Below are 25039 nucleotides of genomic sequence, written 5' to 3'. Positions count from 1 at the left end.
CTATGGGTCTGACCTACGATTAAAACTTTGGTCTTGTGTACAAAACTTATCTCCATTTAACCACCAATGTTTGTGTTTGAATTAATATATACAAAGTCATCTTCATTGCTTAATGAAAATGATATGTAACATATGATGGGAAATTCAACAACAAATATAATAACAACTCTAACAGAGCAATATGCAGCGGATAATCAATTTCCCAAACTTGCAAGAATCTGTGAGGAGCAATCAACAAATAATCACAGCAACTAAAATCACCATCACAAATGACACAATAATTTTTAACGTGGAAAAACCTTCTCAATGTGAGAAGTAAACAACCACGGGACCAAGCTAATAATAAAGCTCCACTATGATCAAAATATGGGTACAAGAGAGTTTCTAATATGGCACAAATTCGTGCTCAGTAACCAGCCAAAAACAGCAAGGTAACCAGCACAACAATCAGCCAACACAATGAGAAAACAAACATGAAATTGAGAACAAAGTTCAGCAAAAAACCAGAAAAACTGCTGCTGTCCGAGTCCAATTTCTCCCACCCCAGACCTCTGATTGACGATCCAAACGGTCAGAATGAAGTACCACGAGTCACGAACCTGCTGTCCAAATTTCAGCCCGATCCGACGGTGAACGAAGGAGAAATCGCGAATCTAGTGCAGCTGCTCTGTTTTATGCGAAAATAGGGTTTGCTCTTCCTCTCTCACTTTTTCTCTTTGCCTCTCTCTCTGAATTCAGCTCTTACACGCCCACTAATCTGACCTCTCTCCACTTGGTTAAGTGAGACCCATGGACTTGCACATATTGGGTCTTTCTCTACATAGGAAGGGAGCCCAAAACCCAACAACATATACTATACCGTTCTCGCATTGCTTAGTTTTAAAGGTTTTTTGTTTACAAATATTTTCATTTGTGTACTAACACTAATTATTATTTTAGATATTAGCTGACAATTTGTTATATATTGTGTAGGTCCTGCTCATTGAATGTAGTGATTCATACATGAGTGAAAATATTCTAAAAGATGTGATGAACCAATTTTATTTTATCATGTTATAATATTTTAGAACAATTTATCTATTAACGATATGTTTAGAACAGAATCTTATTTTATTTTTGTGTTTTGATTATTTAATTTCAATTATTATTTTAATTGGGAAAAACACAACTACATTTATTTTAATCTAATATACATATTTTAAATTTTAATAAAATTATCTATAAATATTTATTAAAACCCAACATTTTGACAAATACTTCTGTTCTTTTTTGTCCACTTTTCTATCATGCTAACATATGTTAATTAATCATGAACAAATGTTTTTCTATATATTTTTTTTATTTTAAATAAAATGAATGAAATTGATTAAATATAATTATAAAAATTGAACATTAACATTATTATGGTTAGCGTTCTTATGGAGTTACGATTAATCTCTAAACTGAGGAAATAAAAAAAAGGAAACCACCGCCCAAATAGAGTTTGAAGTGAACACTAAAACAATAACAATGCAATTGTAAAGAGTATATTTGGAAGTAAAATCGGTATACCAAAAATAGTATTGCATTATATGTATAGAAAATGTATAGATATACAAAATTAATGTTTGATAATATATATTTTTATGCAAAATATAGTGCAAAAACATATAATGATTAGTGTGACATTTCAATTATGTTGGCACTTCAAGTTAATCTACTGTCATTTGTCATATTTTAAAATATTATTAAAAAGAAAAATAAAAAGAAATGTTCAAGATGTTTGTGGAGCCTATACCAAAACTTAAAGGAAATAATCGTGATGAATATAAACTAATGCCTCATTAAAAAATTAACAAGAAAATCTATATTTAGAAAGACCAATCATGTTTATATTGAAAGAATCTAAAATATTACGAGTATTAACATTCCACAAATGATCAGTATTAATGTGAAGCCCTAATTAACAATCATGTCAAAATATTGATTACCTTCTCTAAAAATGTGAGAAATAATAGATTTCATCCTTTTAATCATGTCAAGGCAATTAAGTCATTTATTTCTAATAGACCAAGGAAAAATATTACGATTCTTGAAATAAAACAACCATAAACAACTTCATTGATATTACATTGATTCAATAAACTTTGGGATGCCAAAACACTTTTTTGACGGTAGGAGCTTTATGAGGATGGGTTCTAACTTGAAAGGACTTGAGAATTTGTAAATTCTACATTCAAAAATATGAAAGTGACTCAAAAAAACACAAGCAGCAAAAACTTCATTATAATTTTATTTGTTTTCTTTCTCAAAATAATTATTTATATTCATTAATGGATTTAAGGGTATATTAAAGATTTGAATTTTGGAAGACTCTTGTCTATATTTCAACATATATATATTTTTAAAACAATAATAAATAAATAAAACATGATAGACGATCATATAATATTCCAATTTCTCTTTTTAATTGAGTTTAGAAATATTTTATAGTTTGTTTAAGTTAGAGATGAAAAAAAGGCCTTCCCCTCCCTTTTATCCAAAACCCAACTCTCAAAGATATCCTACATGACATTACAGTTAGTGCAAATTAATTTTATTTTGATATCCAATGAAAAAAATACATTATTTTGCAATATCAATCCATTTTTGTAAGGTAGTTTAGAATTAGTTGTATAACATAAAAATATCATGGTCTCTCATTAGATGTCACTGAAATTTATAAATTGTTATATTGTCTATTAAACTCTCTATTTATCTATCTTTAATTATTAATTAATTTTAAGTTTAATGACTATATAATGTTAGCATAAAATAATTTTACTATTCAAAATATAACTGCAAAATAATACCCTTTAATTTGAAGTCAATGTAACACCATTTTACCTAATTAATTTTTTTCTTTTAAAAAATTATTAATATTAATTAATTTTTTAATGTACTTCGGCAGAAAAAATTACTGAAAAGGCCATGCACTTTTTCACTTTCTGTTTTAACTGTGGAAAATAAAAAGGAGAATCAACAAGAAAAAAGAAAAAGAGAAACACAATGAGAAAAAAAAAAGTTTTCTATTTTCCTTCTAAATTTTCCCGAGAAATTAGAACGAAACACTGATCGGAATTGAGGAGCACAAAAACAAACAACACCATCAGATCCACAAATTGCATTCATCCCAATTCTTCAATCCCATTCTTTCCTCTGTTTTGCAACAATATTATTATTATTATTTTTTACCGATCTCAATTTCCCCTAAAAATCTGATTTTCGTTTTCGTAATGTGGGAATTGAAATGGGTTTAGGTTGTTGATTTTTGGACAGATTTTGATATGGAAAGGGAAAATTGGAAGGAGAATAATAACAGTAACAATAACAATAACAATAACAATGGTTATTATGAGAATCAATTGTTGTGTGATTATGATCGAGAATCAGTTACGATGCCTTCTTCTTTATCTTCATCTCCTCCTAGACTTGGATATATTGAACATCATGTATCCAAATTTGATACCTTGGTTGGCATTGCAATCAAGTATGGTGTTGAGGTACTTTTCTTTTTTCTTTGAAGTTTTGTTATATATCAATTTTTGATTATTTTTACATTCTTTAAAAAGTTTCATAAAATTTTTGTGAATTTGATGATGAAAGTATGAAATGATGGTGTTTGAGTTAAATTGTTGAAATTTGTTGTTGTTGTTTTTGTGGTGGTGGTGCATGCGTATGCAGACTTTTTCTGATATTATGATGTGCTTTTTGGAATTTTGTTGATGTGATCATAATTCATGCATGTAGGGACAAAATTCATGTCTTTAAAGTTACGTGTATGATTGATTATGATTTGTTGATAATGTAAATTTATTTACACTAATAATGTATCAAAATTAAGCTCATATTTTAATATAGGTGCACAGTTGTTAATTACGAATTACAGAAAATTGTATCGCAGAGCAATAAAATTCCATATTCTAGGGTGTTGCGATGACCACTATTTGACAACACTGTCTCAGTGAAGTGTTTTGTTTTGAAATTTTGATGTTTATGTTACATTATTCATTTATATTTGTTCCTATGTTGTGGTTTTTGTTTTTGTTTGAGTTTCGCTGAAGTGTTTAAACCTTATTTGTTATTATCATTGTTGGTTATTCGTTACCTGTCTCCTCCACCACTTGTGAAATGAGGAAAACATTGTATTATTTTGAAGTATGATTTTTTCAGCTCTTTATGCTTTGGGAAATTGTAGGTTACAGATATCAAAAGGATGAACAGCCTTGTTACAGACCATCAAATATTTGCACTTAAAACTGTTCAAATTCCATTACCTGGAAGGCACCCTCCATCTCATTGTTTATCAAATGGTTCCAGTACTCCTGGGTATGTTCATCTCTATTTGATTAAACCATTAAGGAAATACACTGAATTTGTGGATCTTCACCTTATCCTTTTTTATTATGGAAAAAGTATATGGGATGAAATGAAAGGGCTGGAGGGGGTTAGGATTTTTGTTTAAAATAGGTAGTTTGATACTTTGAGGCGTGAGCGTGCTCATGCTACAATAGCCAGCTAAGTTCTTTATTGTGATTTGGTTACTTGCATCATGCTTGTAAAGAATAAGGGACAAACAAGAATATAAAGTTTAAGGCAGAAACTGGGAATGTATCTAGAACTAGAATAAAATTCTAGGCTGTAATTTTTCCAAATATATTCAAGTAAAAGGTTTTCTACATTGTATATATCCACTGTCACTGTAAAACATTTTATACTAGGACAGTGTTGCATCATGGTGGGAATAATTTCTTTTGCTTGTAGCGAAGGCTTTTTGACAGTTTTGTAAGTAGATGACAATCAGTGTCGTCGAAGTCAGAATATGGCAGAAGGAAAAGAATATGCCATGCCATTGCAGCCTATGGTGGGCATCCCTTCACAAATTGTCTATGGTGGTTGTCACAATATCTGCCACGCCATTCCACCGTGGCAGCACCAAGGCCACCATTTTACAACACTACTAATAGTGTAAAACTCTTTAATCTGTCAGTTGGATTGAAACTGAATCCTTATCTTGTTATATCATTTGCCGAAATTCTTTCACAAATATTATACAAGTTTTGTAGTTTCTACTTTATACTGTTTGTCACATGACCAAATTCTTCTATCATTACATGTTATTTTCTTCCTTCACGTGTGATGCTATTTATTCTTGAAGAAGGCTTGACATCCTTTTATTGACAATAATTTTCTCATTGTCATGAATATATTCCTCTGTTTTATTGCGTGTCTTTTAAATGTTGCTTTCATTCAAAATTGCACTTTAAGAATTACTAAAGTAATTATGCTGCAAATTGCAATAGGTATCTTTGGGGCCTTTTTTTGCATCTATGTTAGGTCATTTGTCTTAAATTTCTTACCATATAAATAACTATAGATAGAAATATTTCAGAAGAAATGTAATACAAGAAAATAGATTTACTCATTTACAATGTTCCCTGTTTCTGAATGATTTATTTCCCATTAGCATTTAAAATCACTGATGACCCATGAATGTCATTCCAACAGGCATGGTAATTCTACTCACAGTCCACCTGATAACACGCACCGTGAACTGCTTGAATCATTCCAGTCTGTAAGATTAAAGTCTTCTGACCAGAAGGTCTCCCCAGCCATGAGCTCATTACAGGGTTATTATGGACTTAAAGTTCCCTCTAATTCCTCAGAAAATGGCTCATCATCCAAGAACTCGGCTATGTCTAACCGACCTCTGAGCCGTCACCGAAAATCCAAAAGTTTGGTCAATGTTATCTTGGAAGAGATTATGGAAAAGGTTGATACTGCACCAGCTGCAGAAAACTGGGAACTTAGCTCTGATAAATGGAATGAGAAACTTGTCCAGAGGCGTCAGAAATCTGAAGCTGACTTTACAAGGATACCGGAGTTGATTCTGAGGGAGGATAATAGCAGCAGTGGTGGTCTTCCTTCACGAACTGGAATGGGCTTAGCTCTGAGACAGAAAGCAGCTAGCCGAACCGCAGCAACAATTGATTCTGAATCAAGTGGATTGGTTCCTGTGCCAATGACTACAGGGGATGGTTTTCAAACTGATTGTTCATATGGTGTCAGGAAATCGTCCAGTACGTCTTGTTTGCAAGATCAAGATAACTGTGGCTCCTCATCCATTTGGCCGTCCTCGATGTGGAATTTGAAACCAGATTTACAGGCCCTTTCAACTGCAGCCATTGGAAAACCGATCTTTGATGGCTTGCCTAAGCCGATAACTGGTCGAAGGAATAAAGCTGCACTTGATTAATATATAATAATTTATCAAAACAATTTTGATCCTTTTTTGTGAGTCATGGAACCATTAGCTGCCACACCAATGGGTAGATTGGAGAAGTAGAACAATGTAGCATGGGAAAAAAAAATCAAACTTCAGATTTTATCTATCACTGAATAGGGCAATGTTTTTTATGCTAGAAAATACTTCCAATTTATTTATTTTTAAACAGTATTGGTGCCCTTGTGGCCATAAATGTAGGAATGAGGATCTTAAACATTACCATTCACCCATTTTTTGTATAGTCATAGTGATACTTTTAGGAAATGGATTTCGTCTTAGTCACTAATAAAGTTCAGATGATTGAGATTTTATTTTCTCAAATTTTCAAAATTATGATGTAAGTCATCAGATCTCAATCTAACAAGTTAGATTGATTGACTATTGACTAATATCACAAGGAAATTCCAATCACTTGGAGTTTGGGTCCATTATTTTTGGGGTTTGGGCACCATAGATCTTTAAGGTGGCAGGTAAATGTACTGGTTTGACATGTGTCTACTCTTATTGAATACAAGTTACAGGTATGGATATGTGTGGAACTATTACTTTGCAATTTAATTTCTCAAATCTTATTTTTAGAAATTGATTAATAGGTCCCTTAAAGAAGTTTTCTACTGCTTTATGGTACTAATCGAACTGCCTTAACTTACATGGTTGCAGTGACGATCTTTAGTTTGGACACATTGTAATTGTAAATAAATAAATAAATAAATAAATAAATAAATAATAATAATAATAATAATAATAATAATAATATACATTGCATTTTATTATATTTGACAGGAAAAAGACCATAATATGTAAATAGTTTTTATGGCTCTACAAATTTAACGATAGTATGTTACTAATACTAATTATTCAGGATCTGAAACTATAACGTTGTCACTAATAAATAGCTGAAAATAATAAATTCAGTGAATATCACGCAATCACCTTGAGGAATGCTTAAGTAGCACACTCTTTGCTGTGTCCAGTCCCATGGAAAAATTCCGCCGTTGAAGTTTTTGTTTGATATTCTTTTTCCACTCATCATTTCTAAAAAACCACATGATTCTAGAAGTATATTTCTAAAAACAAAAACTACATTTTTGTTTGAAAGTATATTTCATGATGGCATAATTTTTTCTTCTTCTAGATATATACTTCTAAAGTGATTTTTGGAAGTTAAAAAAGAAGCTCCCCTCATTTCTCTGTTTGGCTTTTGCAGTCTCTTCATCCCATTCCAAACCATTCTGATGAAGTGAGGGAGAGAGAAAGGGGGGATCGAGGGGTAAGGTGTGGTGAGGGAGAGTGGGGGGCAAGTTGCTTTCTTTATTATTTCTAGTGTGTTCACCACTCAGACAAAGCCTAACAATAAAACTTATCCAGATCTTAATTAAGTGTACACTTCAGCTAATCATAAATGACCAAGTCTGAACAGAAGCACTTAAAATAATCGAAATCCAACCCAATTTTTTGTTTTTAAAACACTTTTAAAAATGTAAAATTAATGTGATATTTTTTACAATTAGAAGTAAAAACCAAAAAATGTATCATAACAAAAAAAAAAGAACAGAAGCACGTCCGTTCAGCACTCACTAAATTATACCTTGCTATATATTTTGCGTGATTTAATTATTTATTTATTTACATTAATTATACCTATACAATAAGTACCTAAACATTCCTTAGAGAACAACAAAAAACCTGAACTTATCAGATTTCCAATTCAAATTGCAACAAGTGATCATCATGCAAAGTATGTAAGAGCCAGTGCCCCAATGGATTTCAACTTTTCAATAGAATAAACAGAACGATAAGACTATGCCCCCAAGGTGTTGCATTAAAAATTCTACTCCCTAAAGAAACTAAAACCCTGAATCTTTTCTTAGCCAAGCAAAAAAGAAAATTGGATTCTTCAAACATAATAATGCAACTTGCCTCCAATACAGTAATAAAATCTACAGACGTGAGTCTAGAGTAGCCACTAGAGTCTAGACTACTTGACTAAAAAATAAATAAACGAATCCAGAGTATTATGTGTTGGTTCTCAGGGCAAGTAATTGTAAATCATCAATCTTTATGGAGGGGGAAGACAAAAAGCTATTTTATCAGGGGTTCTGAAGTTAATCAGAAAATGTTCCTAGTTCATGTTTCTTCTGTAAGAATGCAGATAAAGTAACAGCAACAGCATGTGGATATGCAAACATCAAACTGTATTATAAAGAACAACATAACCTAGACATATTAATGTGCCACTAAACGCCAGGCCTATCACAAATAATTAACTACTTTTCTTCAAACCTTCATAAGAACTATCTGTACAATTTTACACGTCTTTGCATAGAAATTGGTAAGTCAGTAAAATAAATAACAAAAACTTATGTTCCTCCGTGTCAAACATTTAGCTCCAAGATCTACAGTTCTGTTGGCAAAAAAAAAAAAATCTACAGCTCCGTGTGTGTGATGGAAGTCTGACCTTATTTATTTTTTATGACTCCATTGAAAACACAAAAAGTAATAGTGTTGCTAACGCGTGCCTTTAGGGCATTTGTCGGAGAATCCAAAAGTATTTTTTTTATTGAAAAAAATCAAGTTTTAAACTTCCTAACAATTAATACACAACTTCCAAAACAAGTTTTCTACGGTTGATTCCCAGACATGTGCCCTTTAGACACTTGTTAACATTTGCCAACAAGTAACAACAGCATCCTCCTTGCTTGTGCAAAAAATTGAAATAGTCAATCTACTCAATTCCTCTTCAGCAATATAGAAAGCTGTTATGCAACTCTTATTATTATGCGCTTGACTTGCACATATAAATGGGATTGTATTACACAATACATAGCAACATTTGAAATTTATTATGACAAAATTGATACTTTTCATTTTTTAGGAACCAAGGGAGAGACTATCGAAGGAGAGAAAGTATGTTTTGGACCAATGGTGCAATATTAAACACTTTAGGGTGGTCAAAATAAAATAATTTAGAGTAATACGAGTAATTTAAAAAACTTCAGGCAGGTGCACACGTCTATTGAGTAGTACTGTCCCTGCATGTCCATGCCAATCCTATTAAAAGCACTTTTTGCCTAATAACACAATCTCAAGAAATAATCTCCAACGGCAACAAATAATGGGTCTGGCCTCAATATAAATGCAACGAAAAAAGAAAGGTACAAGGAGTAACAAAAAGCAGTTCACTCTCCAAGGACATCAATCAAGAAAGAAGGAAAATAGCTACTTGAATTGGAAAATATTTTTGATAGAATACAGAGTATACAACTCGTAGTCGTATCTACTGTAGCTTGTCAGTGATCTAGAATGTACTATAGTGGTTAGAATTCTGTTGTAACTCGCTGCGATAACTGTCTTTATTAGAATTGTATTCTCATATGTCTAGACACTACTACAAATACTAGAGATTGCATCATAGTTCAGAATACATGAAGTATAAGATAATATGAATCTATCTGCATTATCTTTGTTAGATTACCTCTCATTCAATTCTTCTCTACTCTAATATGCAATTGTTAAATTAGCGTGTTGCTGATGTTGTACATTCTCTAGAATCTCCATACATGACAATTGATAAGGTAAAGGCACAAAAACCAGGTTAATGGCTGTGACAATTCACAGTTTCCATTGGCTTTAACATTGAATTGAATTAGATTCTTGGTTGTGACAATGTTGAGGAAAGAGAGGAAGTGAAAACTATGATTAGAAGCACTACTGTCAAAATCTAGAATCCAAAAATTGAGGAATGAGACAAATAGTAGAATTACCAGAGTGAGCTACAATGTCTAAACCTGAGGCCTGTTTGTGTTGCTTTGAGCTTAAGATACTCCATATATTCAGAGTTTGACAGAATATTCAGCAACAGCATTTGATAGAATATTTTGACTGTTACTCACAAATTCAGTATGTTTTTCACTAATTGAAAATCGGAGTATGCCACATCAGCTGACTTCTCAGAGAACATCGGATGAAACACACAGCGGGAGTTTGACGCATGGCCTTTTCACAACGACCGTATTACTCTGAACTCTGAAGAAATAAATAAAATAACGTCAAAACACCTGAACAGTTTAGAAAAAATCATCAAAGTTAGTATTCATGATTCTTGAGTAAAGCTGAACTATAGAACAGTTCAATTAGAAAATTAAAATAAAGCAACCCAGAGGCTGTCTCATGTGAAACTAGTTTTTTGCCTGGTTTAAACGTTGGACACCAAAACCTGAACATATTGAATTTTAAGTCTACACTGTATACGAATGTCTAACTAATATAGCAAAAAAGTTTTACACCTCTATCCAATTAGGTGGGTTGCCCTCTACATTAATTTCATAACACCAGTGAGGTTTATCAAACCTCCAAAAATAATGTTCACTTCCTTCTACCCTTAAAATTATCTTTCTAGCAACTTAGTATTAATTTCTACCTAATAGGCCAAATCAAATAAAAGGATCAAGCAAGCGCAAAAAAAATTTATAATCATTAAATAAAACATAATAACTCCAATGATGCTTAGATGCTAAGGTCCTCTAAGATGGCATTTGTATGGAGCATAGGAGGAGAAAGAGGTAAAGGGCATGAATGCATAACTAAATTTTTCTATGAAGCAAGGATTCGGCACTATGAGAAGACCTTTCCATTAAAACAATTTAAACCCTAGCTTCCTGCCATCAGATAATTCATTTTGTTTTTATTTTCCAATAAAATAATAGATTTGTATCATTAAGAAAAGCTCCATAACTTGACACATATAGAAAGGTCATAGACACTGAAGCCAGTAAAACATGCTATTTCTTCCAAAAATACAATACATAAACTAGAAAGAATCAAAGAAAAAAAAATGAAAAAAGAACCAAAGGCTGGATAGTAACATCAATAAATATTCAATTATTGTAGTCAAAACTGACTGTTGGAAATTGATTTCTATATATAGATTTTTTGTAATAATTACAAGGGGTGAGAAGCGGATAAACTAAAAATGTCAAAACTAATTACCAAAAAAAAAGGCAAAACTAGGACCTAAATTTGGAAGCAAATGTTCCCGGGATACATTGTCAGGAAAAATTGCAATGTACAAAGTCCTGCTAAAAGCCTCCACAAGTTTTCAAAATTTTCTTCAGGGGTAGTTATACGTACTACAAAAGTTAATTAACTTCGGGCCACACTTAGTAACCTTGTTTGTTGATCCACCAGCAACAGCACTGAAAAGTTAAAAACAGTCACAATTCAGTACAAGAGAGAACCTTGAAATACTATTTTATTCAGAATAAAAATTACCATAAGAATTGAACAAAACAAACAATTTACACTTGAGGTATGTAGAACAACTTTTTTTTTATAAAATTATTTTGACTCCGTGCAGTGGCAGGTTTAATGATATCATTAAATCAAAATCAATTTCCTTTTGATGTAAACTTAACAAATAAGCTAGGTAACCATATCAAAGAAGCCACGTACAATGAAAATCTAATAACCAATATCCTTACTCACCGATATTGCAGATGAATTGGAAAACAATTCAATCAACATCATGTAGGCCTCCAACAATTAACTGCAGGAATGTCTGGTCTACAGGGAAACATCTGAGGAATACCATATCCTAAAGAAGGAAAAATAATTTTGTGCATGAATGAAGTTTCTTAACATGCGGAATTTCAAAGGGGCCTAACTGACTAAGAACTAGGAAATTAGAGAAATTACCTGACTTTGAAGGAGGAACAGGTACACTGCCGGGGTTCACATGCTGAAAACCTACATTGCTTATAGGTGGTCTTTCAAGTGATGGCCGGAAATAATCTGTTGTCGCCATCATCAACATAAACATTCAGATTTAACTCACAAATACCAGTAACATAAGGGTCACAGTAGGAGGAATTGCAACATACGCGTGACATGATCCTTCAAGCAAGCAAAGTTATATCATGCAATTATTTACAAATGACTTCTAACTGTGCAATAATCAGTGAGATTAGAATTAGCAATATGAATAGCACAATCCAACAAGTTGTTAAACGTTAATTTACTCTTCACTTGCCTTACTTTTACCAATTCTTGTTAAAGAAATTGAAAAGTCAAATACTAAAATTGTTAAATGAAAAGAAACTAAAGGAGCTACTCGATGCACCTTATTTAATTATAATTATTCCATTGCTCTGTTTTCATTCTTTGTCACATGCTCAGACTGGGACTTAACACAATTACTGTATGCCCACTTTATCTGGCAATACTTTTGCTTTGTTTCCATTTTGACTTAAATCAGATGATTATGTTGTGATGATTATGATTAAGTTGCTCTATCAATTCCTAAATTAAGCACTATACATCATGCATATATTTCAAGCTATTTTAATTTTTATGTTTCTCTAAATTTTACCATTCAATACGATTTATGATGCCAAAACTAGTATGGTAATTCACATTAAGAATCACAATTTGATAAGCTTCATTAAGGTGGACTACTAAGAGCTTTGATATCACAAACCAAAAACAAAAGAAATGGTTAATTAAATCAATATAAAAAATAAATGAATGAATGAACACCTTAACAAAAAAACTAAAGACAAACTTCGGGAATAAAAGGATACACAAATAACAGCATAAAACATCAACCACATTTTACTCTGATAAATGTTTGGAATAATAAGCTGAATACATTCACATACCTTCCTGCCCAAAGGGTGGACCAGGACATGAAGGATTTATGCCTCTCCATAAACCATGTTGATTGTTTATTTTAAATTCACTTGTTGGCATCCTCCATTGCTCATTAGCAACAAATTGCCTCTGGCCATCTGGAACGGATGTCAATGAGTACGACGGATAGAAAGAATGTGGAAGATGCTGCTGAACTGAAGGCTTCGGATATGAATACTGATTAGATGGATTTTGGGGTGGGGTAGGATTCATGTGTCTTGGAGCAAAGTGAGGATTACCCAGCTGAAATTGCTGATTAGGTAGAGGAACTTGAGAATTTAGATACACATCATTCTGTCCATATTCTAACTGCCTTGTAGGGTTTAAGGCAGAAGGTTCCTGAGAGCTGCAGCCAGCCATTGGAGGAAAGCAAGCAGATGGTTGTGGCAAAACTTCATTCTTCACAATTGAACTATTTTGACCTCCAGGAAAAGAATTTCCAGCCATTTGCACTATTTGGATGCCCTGTATAAAGAACTCCATTTTTCAAAATAATGCAAACAAATGTAAAATAAACCAGTGAAAACCATAAGCAAAAACATCTTACACTAGTTGTGCCACTGCAGTTATGAAGCTGTTGATACCCTGATAGGGTCGATGACTGGTGCGATGACTGGGGAATCAACAATGGCAGAGGACCAGGGGGTGGCATAGGTGGAGGTGGGGGATCTTGCAATGTGGGTGGCAGGGGTGGGAGAGGAGATGCAGATAATGGAGGTGGTGGTGGTGATGAAGGCAAAGGTGGGAGAGGAGGGGGTGAATCCAGTGGCAATGGAGGAGAACCCTCGAGAATAACATGTACCTCTCCAGAAACGTTTGATTCTGGATCCAATATCATCTCTGAGCCCTGAAGTTGAAAATCAATTTCCAAGGAACTGTTCAATAATACAGGCATTTCATCCTTTGAATGACCTGAAACATCCTCCATTTCCAGCTCACCATCCACATCTTCCAAGATACGGTGGCGCTTGTCACTTTGGGTAACCGTAGAAGTCTCTGAATCCACAAGCGTCCGAGTAGGATCTTCTGGAGTGACATTATTAAGAAAATCATTGTCCTCATCTTCTTCAAACACGTGCGAGGATAAAAATCCAGGCAGCTGAAATGAAGCATTACTGAAACACAATAGCCAAATATATAACAAGAATCAGAATTTGAAATATTTTTAGAATTGGAAACAAGTAAAAATGGAACTAGAACATAAAACAATTAGACAGTTGAAGAATTTCATGTAGCTAATGGAAATCGCAGCCAAATAAAATAGAGAAATGCATAGCGGCACAAAAATAAATAATTTCCATCTACAATTTCTTTTTCCCAATGTCACAACTTAATCCTAGTCCTACTTAGCATGCACACTGGTGTACGTAATCTTTCGTATGTTATATTCTCCCGTTTCCTTTTTTTAAATACTCCATCCAGAATAAAATATAAGCAAAAATGATAAGATGTATCTAGTCTTAATTTAAAACCAGACACATCAATTTTTCAGCTACCAATTTTGCTTATATTTCATTTAGTTGTATTTCATTAGAATCAATTACTGAGAGGAAATTGACCGATAGTATGATTAGTGTAATAGGTATACTTACGTTACGAAGTCCTAATGACATGTTTTTTTCAATATGTTTTGGAAAATAAACTGGAATCCAAGGAAGACTCTTCCTTCTATAATAGTATCCGTAAAAAAGAAATGACCTCTTATTTGTTTTGAATTTCCATTTTGGAACAGAACAGAGGAGAAAATACATATACTAGACCATTAAGAATAAAATTTGCAAATTTTTCCATTCGCTCCATGTTCCAATATGCAAAACCGATGCATAGCAGGTCCCATAGTGTTTACCAGAAGCTTCAAAATGGTAGCAACTGCAACGGTGTATGTGCACTAGAATATGACTAAACTTTGTCCGGCGGCAATTCTTTTCGATTTCCTAGATTTGTAACCTTATGGGTTTTGGTGATACTCAAAATGAAAAGTATAATCTTATATGATCGGTACATAAGTCAAACTAGATTAAAAAAGCTCTGGTTTTTCCAAAATTATGATTTGAAATTTATTTTGAATTTGTAGGAGATTAATGAATCAAGTTTTATCATAAAAATGATAGACATGTTTCTTCCTCAAGTACTTTTTTGCTTTACTAACACTATGTTGTACTATATTCTTTTTGTTTTCACTTTATATTCTCAACCTCATTCGTGATATAATGATTCCAAAAGTTATATTCCACTCTGTATTTGTTTTCCATTGAAGGGTTCAATCTCCCCTGGGTTAAAGTAAGATGGACTATACAGTACATCAATGACCAGTGACATTGGAAAGGAAAACTTCAAACTTGAATAATAATGAAAACAAGCATAAAATCAGCTTTTAGTCTAAAAAAATTGATGAGCCAAATAACCACACCTTCCATACTCATCAACAAGCATGCCCTCCAATTCTCTAATTGGGTCATCTATAGATCGTTCAGCTCGACAAGGACGCCGGAAAGAAAAGCTAACTGTCATATCATCACTCGAACCTCCGATATCATTCAAGTAACGGCGAAGAACTGATTCAGGAAAAATTTTCCTCTCAAGCCACAACCTTAAAACCTGCAATCCACACAGCATAAAAAAAGCAGAACAGAAATGTAGTATTCCACTAGCACACACAACATACTGACTTACAAAAGCGGGGTCATAAACTTCCCTAAACAAAATCATCATCACTACTATATATTAATTATTAAATTTAAGTCTTTTATGGTGGGGATAATTTTGATAAGAACTTTAACTCTTCTCACAAAGTCACGCCAAAATTATATAAAGGAACCACTTCATTAACTTTGATTTGATCTAATTTCATCTTATATGATCACTACATAAGCCAAACAAATCAAAGTTAATTTCCTTTATTTCTTTAACTAATACATAAATTTTCTCAGCCAACATTAAAAATCAGGATATATTTGCAAATCATCATTATAATTATATATATTAATCGACCCATTTATTAGATTTATCAAAATTAAATAAAAGTTTCAAGCACTTGTATTTTAATATTTTAATTTAGGGTTAAATATGATTCTAGTCTCAATAAAATTTCAGTATTTTGTTTTTGGTCCCTATAGTTCTTTTCTTTGACTTTTAGTCCCCACAATATATTTTGTCAAAAATTTTAGTCCCAACAAAATTCAAAATAAACTGAGACTTTATCATATTGCTACCAAACTTGGCAGTTACACTTTAAGCGTTATGATAGAAGTCTCTTAAAAAAATGAGCTCAAATTTTATAAATCCAGTATTCTGTTATTTTTTGTTTCTTGATCTCTTGGCACTTACAAAATTCATATTTAATTCATACCTTTTTTAAAAATTCTAAATTTGTTTGGGTGAGATAATTATAATGTTCTAAACAAGTCCTGCAAAAAATCAATCAAAAATTTGAAGAGTACACATGAGTTGACTTATAACAGAGACTAAAACTGCCAACGGAAAATATTGTGGGGACTAAAAGTCAAAGAAAATTTTTAAAGGAACTAAAACCTTATTTAACCCTTTAATTTATATTTATATTTATAATTATCATTAAAATAATGTTATGCCAATCAAACCAATCTCTTTAAAGTTTTTTTTTTTCTTTCAATTTTTTACATTTCACAAAAGTATCCCTACAACTCAAGGGAATACACTAGTACAATAATAAAGAAAAGATTGGACCATTGGAGCAAGTGTTCAATAATACTGCAAAATTCTCTCAGCTATTTTTGGGTTAATAGTCAGCCAGACAACCATACTTCAGATTAAGAGATTTGGTCTACACTTGGTTTTATCTTTGTGGGTCTGTAAAGCTAGCTAAATTTACATAGTCAGCCAGACAACCATACTTCAGATTAAGAGATTTGGTCTACACTTGGTTTTATCTTTGTGGGTCTGTAAAGCTAGCTAAATCTACATAGTAAGCCAGACAACCATACTTCAGATTAAGAGATTTGGTCTACACTTGGTTTTATCTTTGTGGGTCTGTAAAGCTAGCTAAATTTACATAGTCAGCCAGACAACCATACTTCAGATTAAGAGATTTGGTCTACACTTGGTTTTATCTTTGTGGGTCTGTAAAGCTAGCTAAATTTACATAGTGGGAAACAGTTTTTGTTCTTTTTGCTGTACACTTCCCAAGAACAAGATGTTTATTTGCACAAAGGCTTATCAAAATTTAAAACTAACAGAGATCAAATCTTTTCAAAAAAAAAAACTGAGAGATTAAGTTTTTAATCTCAACGTTGTATTCAATAACTAATACGCACAACGTCTTTACTCAGAGACCCCATACAGCACTCTCCACTGATATTTGTGTAATTTTCAGCTTAAACATAAAAATAACAGCCCTTCTGTTTCTACATCACAAGGAAGATACTTTCTTTTGGAAAACTTGTTTTGTGTGCTGGAATCTAGTTGTCTGCTCCTTGCCTCTGGAGCTGCTTCACTTAGGTTTGTTTTACTGGTTTTGGAATTAACAGGCCAAAATTTAGTGGCAGTTTATAAGTTTTAATAATTTTATATCTATGTAGTTGGAGTAAAATCCATACATTTTTTAAGGCCTCTAATTATCTCTATTCTCAAATGGGGTAGGGCTGTATTTATACTTTTATAGCTTACATCTAGTCATCTATTGCTGTTTCAAGGAAATTACCATTATTAATATGCAGAAAATTGAGACCCTTGTTGCATTCTCCATCATTTTGTTTTCCCTCTCATTCCATTCTTTTTATGATTTGGTGCATGCTTATCTTCCCTTTATACTTGTTTTGTCTCAGATAAAATTTCTTTATCATAAAAAGAACTAGAGCTGACCTTGAGACATTGGCGACGATTTTCACGAGCACTAGTCCCAGGGGGAGCAGCAGCACCAAGAAGACGTGCCAACCCTCCTTGAATGGTAGGGATGTAGGAAGCACCTGCAATACCTGAAAAATATCTCTTCAATTAGAGTTGAAGATGACATGAAAAAACACTACTTGAGACTTGCCATTTAAGCAGGGAATAGGGAAGATACAAAGCCAGAGAGAGAAACAGGTGATTTCATAATAAATGCTACAAAACAGCATTCTATGAAGTAAATGCTCTCACCTTTTTGATTATGTGAGCACTGGGTTATGGAATCAACAAGAAAGAACAAATCCACTTTACGATGAAAACTAGTTTCATTTTCTAGCTTTCGGATGAGAAGTTCAACAACCTGAACATACAGACCTTAGAGTAAGTCCACTACATGAAAATTAACAATAAAATTAATGTAACTGCAAAATTTAATTGCAAAAGTATCACGTAAATTACATTCATATTACATACATGTCTCTAAATTTGAATCCAAGAAAATTGCCATATTGGCATATTCTAAAAGTCAGAATCAAATTCAAAAAGCAGACAAGCAAACTGATAGTTGAAGTATGTAATGTACACATCATGCGAACAACAACTAAACTAACACATAATATTAAAAAACCCTTCATTTTCAATAATTTAAAACATAGATTTGTCCAGAAGCTTAGCTTATCCTTCCACCTACAATGTGAAAATAATGGTTTTCGAGATTTGAACTGGTTTCACACTTCAACGCAACTCGTCAGAATTTAAAATTTAAATGACATTAAAGTCTTTTAATACTCCTTCTATCCCATAATAATTGAATCATTTGATCATTTCACACATTAAGAAAAATGGATAAATGAAGGAGAGGGAATATTACTTTTACCAAATTATCCTTGTTAGACATTGATGCATTATCAATGTCATAAATGCATAGTATAATATATTGCATTGGAAATGATGCAAGCTATATTAATTAAAGAGTACAATTGGAAAAAAGTGTATTGGAAATTAAAATAGTCAGTTATTTTGGGACAATTATTTTTACAAATGGGTCAACTATTGTGGAACGAAAAGAGTAGCAATTACGACTGTATTGTTGCACACCTAAGTAGCTTTTAAATTATTTTATACGGCAATTTTTTACCCACATACTTGGAGTAGATGAGGAAGAAAGTCAATATCCAATTAATAATTTTAGAAATAACAGTGATATCATGAAGCATACCTCATTGGCAATGCCATACTTGGCACAATCAATGGCAAGACGTGTTGCACGCCCAATACTTTCCTTGGTCCTTGACAAAGTCTCAATCATTCCTTCAAAGGCGTCACGAGCAATAGCAGACTCGGTACCACCACTCAGAGATCCCCCAACAGCCCTTTGCCCTGAACCAACTCTTTTCTCCTCATTTTCTTCAGCATCAAGTTGATTTTGAGGAGTGGAGTGATGCCCATTGGTTGATGGAGAAGCTAATGTTTGCTGCTCATAAACTCCCTGCATATTTGCCTGGCCATAATTGCTAGAGACAGACAGAAATGGCTTCACTATAGACGGGCTTGGTGTTCCCACTTGAGCATTATGAAGATCAAAAGGATGACACTGAAATTGAGCTACTAGCCTCCTTTTTGCCTGGGCAACTGCAATAAGATGCTTCATAGTCTTGGAAGTTTCTGGAGTCCTAGAACCAGCATATAGGCTACTTTTTTCTTCTGTGCCACACTCTAATCTGTGATAACATAAATAAGTCATAAAGGAAAAAACTTAGCAGGCAATTCAAAAAAGAAGGAAACATAGGAGTCAGAGACAGAAGAATCAAAAGCATATGTACCTATCAGCATGAATAGCATCAAGTTCCTTTAAACTTTCTGTCGTAGCATGTACTTCAATTGACTGTGGTAATGTCTTGGGGGTAGTTTTAGACCTTTCCACGGAAGATACAAGCTTTTTTTTATGAGTTATACCTTGACTCTGCAAACTGCTGATGCTAGTTAAACTTTTTGAAGGCCCATTATCAGCCTTCTTTGGAGTAGCATTACTGAAAACTTTAGGCAAAGTTTTGGAAGATTTATGTCGCTCAGCATTTGACTTTGTTGTAGGTAGAGACCGTGGAGAATTCACTGGAGAAATGGAGCTTATATTTTCCATGTTTGAAGGAAAACACTTTGAATCTAATTTCTCGGGACTGTGAGGTAAATGGACAGCAACAACTTCATCATCAGCATTCTCTTTTTGAGGATGCTTTGTAGACAAAGAGTCATTACATAATTTAGTTAAGGGTCCTTTCAAATGGCTATCCTCAAGTACACTAGGTTTTCTGTTAGCTAGCTGAGAAACATCACCATTCCCCAAGAATGCATCATTGCTCTTCACAACCTCCGAAACAAGAGATGGTGATTTAATATTTTTAGCAGCTCCTCCATGAACAGGAGTCTTGGGTTCATCATCATCAGAAAGGCAAACAGCTCTGCGTCTCCTTCGTACTTGGTTAACTGCAAGATTGTCTACATCACCTTTCAGGCTAAGAGAACTCATTTCTGCATGTTCATCAGAAGAAAGACTAACAGAATGAGGCTTAGCTTGCTGTACTTGGCTACGATGTTTTGTACCAGCCAGCACTTCACAAACAGAATCATTGGAATCTACAATAGTTGTCTGAGCCCTAAATGACAACCCTTTGTTGGTTTTCAAACATGATACAGACCTTTTCAACTCTGTTTTTTTGAATACCTTGTCATCAACAACAGGAAAGTCGGGCGAAGCACTCTTCGTATCTTCAGGGAGAGATTTTAAAGTTTTGTTGTCTTTGGCATCCATACACTTGAACTTCTTGGTAGCAACAACAGGAAAGTCGGGCGAAGCACTCTTCGTATCTTCAGGGAGAGATTTTAAAGTTTTGTTGTCTTTGGCATCCATACACTTGAACTTCTTGGTAGCAACAACAGGAAAGTCGGGCGAAGCACTCTTCGTATCTTCAGGGAGAGATTTTAAAGTTTTGTTGTCTTTGGCATCCATACACTTGAACTTCTTGGTAGCAACAACAGGAAAGTCGGGCGAAGCACTCTTCGTATCTTCAGGGAGAGATTTTAAAGTTTTGTTGTCTTTGGCATCCATACACTTGAACTTCTTGGTAGCAACAACAGGAAAGTCGGGCGAAGCACTCTTCGTATCTTCAGGGAGAGATTTTAAAGTTTTGTTGTCTTTGGCATCCATACACTTGAACTTCTTGGTAGCAACAACAGGAAAGTCGGGCGAAGCACTCTTCGTATCTTCAGGGAGAGATTTTAAAGTTTTGTTGTCTTTGGCATCCATACACTTGAACTTCTTGGTAGCAACAACAGGAAAGTCGGGCGAAGCACTCTTCGTATCTTCAGGGAGAGATTTTAAAGTTTTGTTGTCTTTGGCATCCATACACTTGAACTTCTTGGTAGCAACAACAGGAAAGTCGGGCGAAGCACTCTTCGTATCTTCAGGGAGAGATTTTAAAGTTTTGTTGTCTTTGGCATCCATACACTTGAACTTCTTGGTAGCAACAACAGGAAAGTCGGGCGAAGCACTCTTCGTATCTTCAGGGAGAGATTTTAAAGTTTTGTTGTCTTTGGCATCCATACACTTGAACTTCTTGGTAGCATGTAATGTTTCATTCGTTCCCAAAGTACGCTTTCCTTGAACTTGGGTCTTGTTTCTCTTAAAAGAATTATTTCTAGCAGCCTCCTTAGAATCAACAAAAATCTCTTGTGACTCATTTTTTACCTCAAGACTTGTTTTAGCTTTCAGCAAGTTCTTATATTTATTTCCACTGTTCAAATCAGAGTCTGATTTAAGAGCATCTGCAGAATCAACAAAACATGCATTTTTCCCACCTTTCACGGTCTCTCTAGACCTGGAAAGATTAGCATAACCTGCAGAAATTTTACCCTTTGATACTGCTATATTAAATCCTCTTATTTCTTTATCAGCTTCAGCTTCGCTTCTCCTCCTTGAACCATTAACAAGCTTTCTTGCCTTATTCCCATTGGTAGGAACATTCTGTACAATATCAACTTCTTTGAAGTCATTAACATTGTATACATCCTCAAAATCAGAAACTTCCTTTTTTAGACATGATTGATCCTGAAGACCAGATTTATTGCTGTGCTTGGTTAGTTCTGTACCAATGGATGATTTACTTTCCAACACAGGTGACAAAACTGGAGATGAACTGTCAGTTGGACGGCCAGATGCAGACAGTTTTTCATCTTGCCCATCACTTTCTCCACATATTTGGGCATAGTGATCCAAATTTGAGCCAACATCTTCCATAATAGTCTTAGCCTTTTCTGCATTTAATACCACAACATCAGTAGCATCCTTTATGCTGCTCGCTGCCCCATCAAAAGAAGGGGCCTCTGAACCAAAATGGGAATCATCAGTGTCATCTGTCATACCACCAGCTTTCTGTTTCTCTAATTCCTCAAATGCTGCACAGATTTCCTTTACCGCTCGGGTAAAGCACTTCGTTTTACCTTGACACCGAGCAGTTAACTTAGCTTTGACCTCATTGGTGAATGCCTGAATATCCACAGGGGCAACAAAAGCTCTGGGAAAGAAAAAAATATATCAAGTGTGTAACGTAAGAAGATAAAAAGCAAAACAGTCAATCTAATAAACGCAAACAGAGGTAAAAAGTAGAAAAAGCATATTACATGGGTATTTAGAAAAAGAACATCAAATTACTTGAAATTAACTCATTTGATACTCATTATAGTTGTGAGCTCATGATTTAAATTTCGAGTCGCAGTAAAAGAGGGTTACTGATTTTTCTAAAATTGAGTGGCATTTATTGTTGACAGCATATATATAACTCAAAAAATATGATAAAAACACTTCACTTTTACAAGGAAGAAAATAATGATTATCCTTTGAGAAATGACATTTAGATTAGACAATAAATTTGCCAAATAAAAAAATGATAATAATGATAAATTTCATGTTTCATTTGTCGAAAAAAACAAGATGATGTAATACTCCACAAGTTACCAAACAACTGGAATATCCTCTGAAGGAAGAACAAACAATTATTTTTTTCTTTTTTATTATGAATATATGACAATATAACAAAGATCCGAAATTATTAATTTCTAATCAAGAATCATAATCAGTATTTGCAGCTTAAATAAGATACTTCATAATTGAATTACTTGAAAATGAGAAACTTCACAGCATCAGCAAGCTGTTCTCAATTACTAAAAAACTTTTCAACATTCATTGAACTACTCTGCAACCTAGCAGCCTAGCGATTATCAGTTACTAAAAGAGCTCATCAATATTCACTGAATTACATGACAACTAGCCATTCACACACTCTTAAAGGCAAGGTTTTAAATTGCAGAACATCTCAGCTTGGATGCATCAGTTGCAGTGACCACAACAACTGCATTAGGGCGTAATTGCAGTCAGTATCAGCTGCAACTGCAACGGCCTTGCATCCACAACACAATCACAATTTAATACTGTGTTAAGTTCTACATACTACAATTAAAACAGATAGGGAGAAAGAGAGTTACATTTCTTCGGTCCCATAAAATTGAACAAAAAATTTCTTTGAATCAGGGGTTTTTTCCCAATCTTCAGGCCTGCTTATCTGAAGAGGAAAAATCAACAAATCAGTATCCCAGCATTAATAAACAGCCGAAAACTCAATCACCTAAATTAATGAGTTAACCGGTTAGCAATGAGAAAGATCAAAGGAGATATAACATAAACGTAATGCTCCTATGAATCAAGATAAGAAAAATATTAATCCAACTCAATCAGTCGAACCCGAGGATTAATCTCATAGTAAGTCCAAGAGCAGGATACACTGGACGATTTACTAGGGTGTCAAAGAGACAAAGACACTAATTTCAGTAAGTTCCAAAATAAACATAATGATCCTATGAAAAAAATAATAAAAATGTTCAAAGATCCATCATATTTCCAAAATTCCTAACATGTTCAACTTCAAGAGTATGTGCAACAACTTAAACAAAAGAAAATCGCTACAAACGAATGCAAAACCTTTAATATGAACAATTTCAAAAACTAAGCAAAGAAATAACTCTATAAGCTACACATTACAACTATATAATCCAAATACGTACACGACTTAACAAAAACGTAACAAAATCAGAAAGCACCGCAACAAAACGATTTCACACGATATAAACGAAATCAACCAAAGCAAGTTCGTCGAATGAAGGAGAACGCACTTTAGCAGGCCAAGCAGGGAATCCCTTGACCTTAGCTAGAACGAGATCGCCGAGAGTCAAGTGCGCATTGGCCTTGGCTTTGTTCGCTCCACGTCGGCGTGACGGAGGCATGATGGCGGCGGAGATGCCAGAGCGATTAAACAGGAATCAAACGACAGCGCACTGAACGAATAGAAAACCCTAGAAATTATCAGGGAACCGCCGCGGGGATCTCCAGTGAGGAATGTTCGGCGGAAGCGGTTAGAGAAGTAGCGAATGTTGCGGCGGTTGAGGAGGGCGATAAGGAGGCGTCGGCATTGGCAATGGCGGAGAGATAAAGATAGAGAGAGAGAGGGGGGGGAAGAGAATCGATGAGGCGGTGAAACGGAGAGAGAATAGAAAGATTTTTCGTTGTTTCGAGCGTGGTTGTGCTTTGGAAGGAAGGAGTATGGTATTGAACGCAATGAGATTTTTTTTTCCTTTTCTTTCCTTAGTTTTGTAATGTTTTTTCTTTTGATTTTGGCATTCTCTAACTCAACTTTGTTTTTCAATTTTTCTGTTCCCTTTTCCTACGAGGGAGTTGTTATTGGCACCCCTCGGTTTGTTAATACACTTAATCTTTTAACAAAATTGTTTTGATATATAATCTTTTAATAAAATTGTTTTGATATATAATCTTTTAACAAAATTTGTTTTCAAAAGCACATACAATCAAAATCAAAATGTAGAGAGGTGCTTAGTGCCTCGGTAAAGTATTCAATATCAACATATTATGTAGTGACGTTCATTCTACCGTTAGAATAAACAAGTATTTTTCACTTTATCTTTTTCCTAATAAAAAATAATATACAATTTTATCTCTTTACTTTCTCACTTTTCTACTATTTGTTTTAGCTTCATTATTGTGAAGTATGGAAAGTACAATAATAAACTTCTAAGACAAACAACAAACAATGAAATAGTTGGTGAAAGAAAGCAGGGAAG

General features: G+C 33.8%; 2 protein-coding genes across 12 annotated transcripts; one reads left to right on the top strand and one right to left on the bottom strand.

Annotated features, from left to right (window-relative positions):
- The first annotated feature begins 3006 nt into the window (after window positions 1–3006).
- On the top strand, window positions 3007–6857 carry LOC101507185 (uncharacterized). 2 transcript variants are annotated; one of them, XM_004516924.4, is made up of 3 exons: window positions 3008–3521; window positions 4217–4347; window positions 5527–6857. In XM_004516924.4, exons 1-3 carry the CDS (start codon window positions 3306–3308, stop codon window positions 6272–6274), a joined length of 1095 nt encoding a protein of 364 aa, XP_004516981.1. In that variant the 5' UTR covers window positions 3008–3305; the 3' UTR covers window positions 6275–6857. The 2 variants fall into 2 exon arrangements, with proteins under 2 accessions (XP_027187205.1, XP_004516981.1); XM_027331404.2 differs by lacking the exon at window positions 4217–4347 and having other exon boundaries at window positions 3007–3521.
- Window positions 6103–24593, bottom strand: LOC101507708 (ENHANCER OF AG-4 protein 2-like). Of its 10 annotated transcripts, none has more exons than XR_003471218.2 (14): window positions 24077–24592; window positions 23393–23469; window positions 19678–22425; window positions 19074–19575; window positions 18107–18215; window positions 17831–17943; window positions 15402–15589; window positions 13539–14106; window positions 12961–13456; window positions 11999–12094; window positions 11789–11897; window positions 11318–11499; window positions 10069–10330; window positions 6103–6242 (listed from the first exon to the last, which is right to left on the bottom strand). XR_003471218.2 is itself a non-coding variant. In XM_012712376.3 (13 exons), the coding sequence occupies exons 1-12, from the start codon at window positions 24185–24187 to the stop codon at window positions 11827–11829; spliced, it is 4971 nt and encodes a 1656-aa protein (XP_012567830.1). In that variant the 5' UTR covers window positions 24188–24592; the 3' UTR covers window positions 11166–11499; window positions 11789–11826. The 10 variants fall into 10 exon arrangements, 3 of the variants coding, with proteins under 3 accessions (XP_012567830.1, XP_012567827.1, XP_012567831.1); XR_012162644.1 differs by having other exon boundaries at window positions 6115–6242; window positions 7238–10330; XR_001143228.3 differs by having other exon boundaries at window positions 6121–6260.
- Window positions 24594–25039: the final 446 nt, after the last annotated feature.

Source organism: Cicer arietinum, chromosome 4 (assembly GCF_000331145.2).
Source record: "Cicer arietinum cultivar CDC Frontier isolate Library 1 chromosome 4, Cicar.CDCFrontier_v2.0, whole genome shotgun sequence".
Lineage (NCBI taxonomy): Eukaryota > Viridiplantae > Streptophyta > Magnoliopsida > Fabales > Fabaceae > Cicer > Cicer arietinum.
This window is presented reverse-complemented; position numbering and strand designations above follow the sequence as displayed.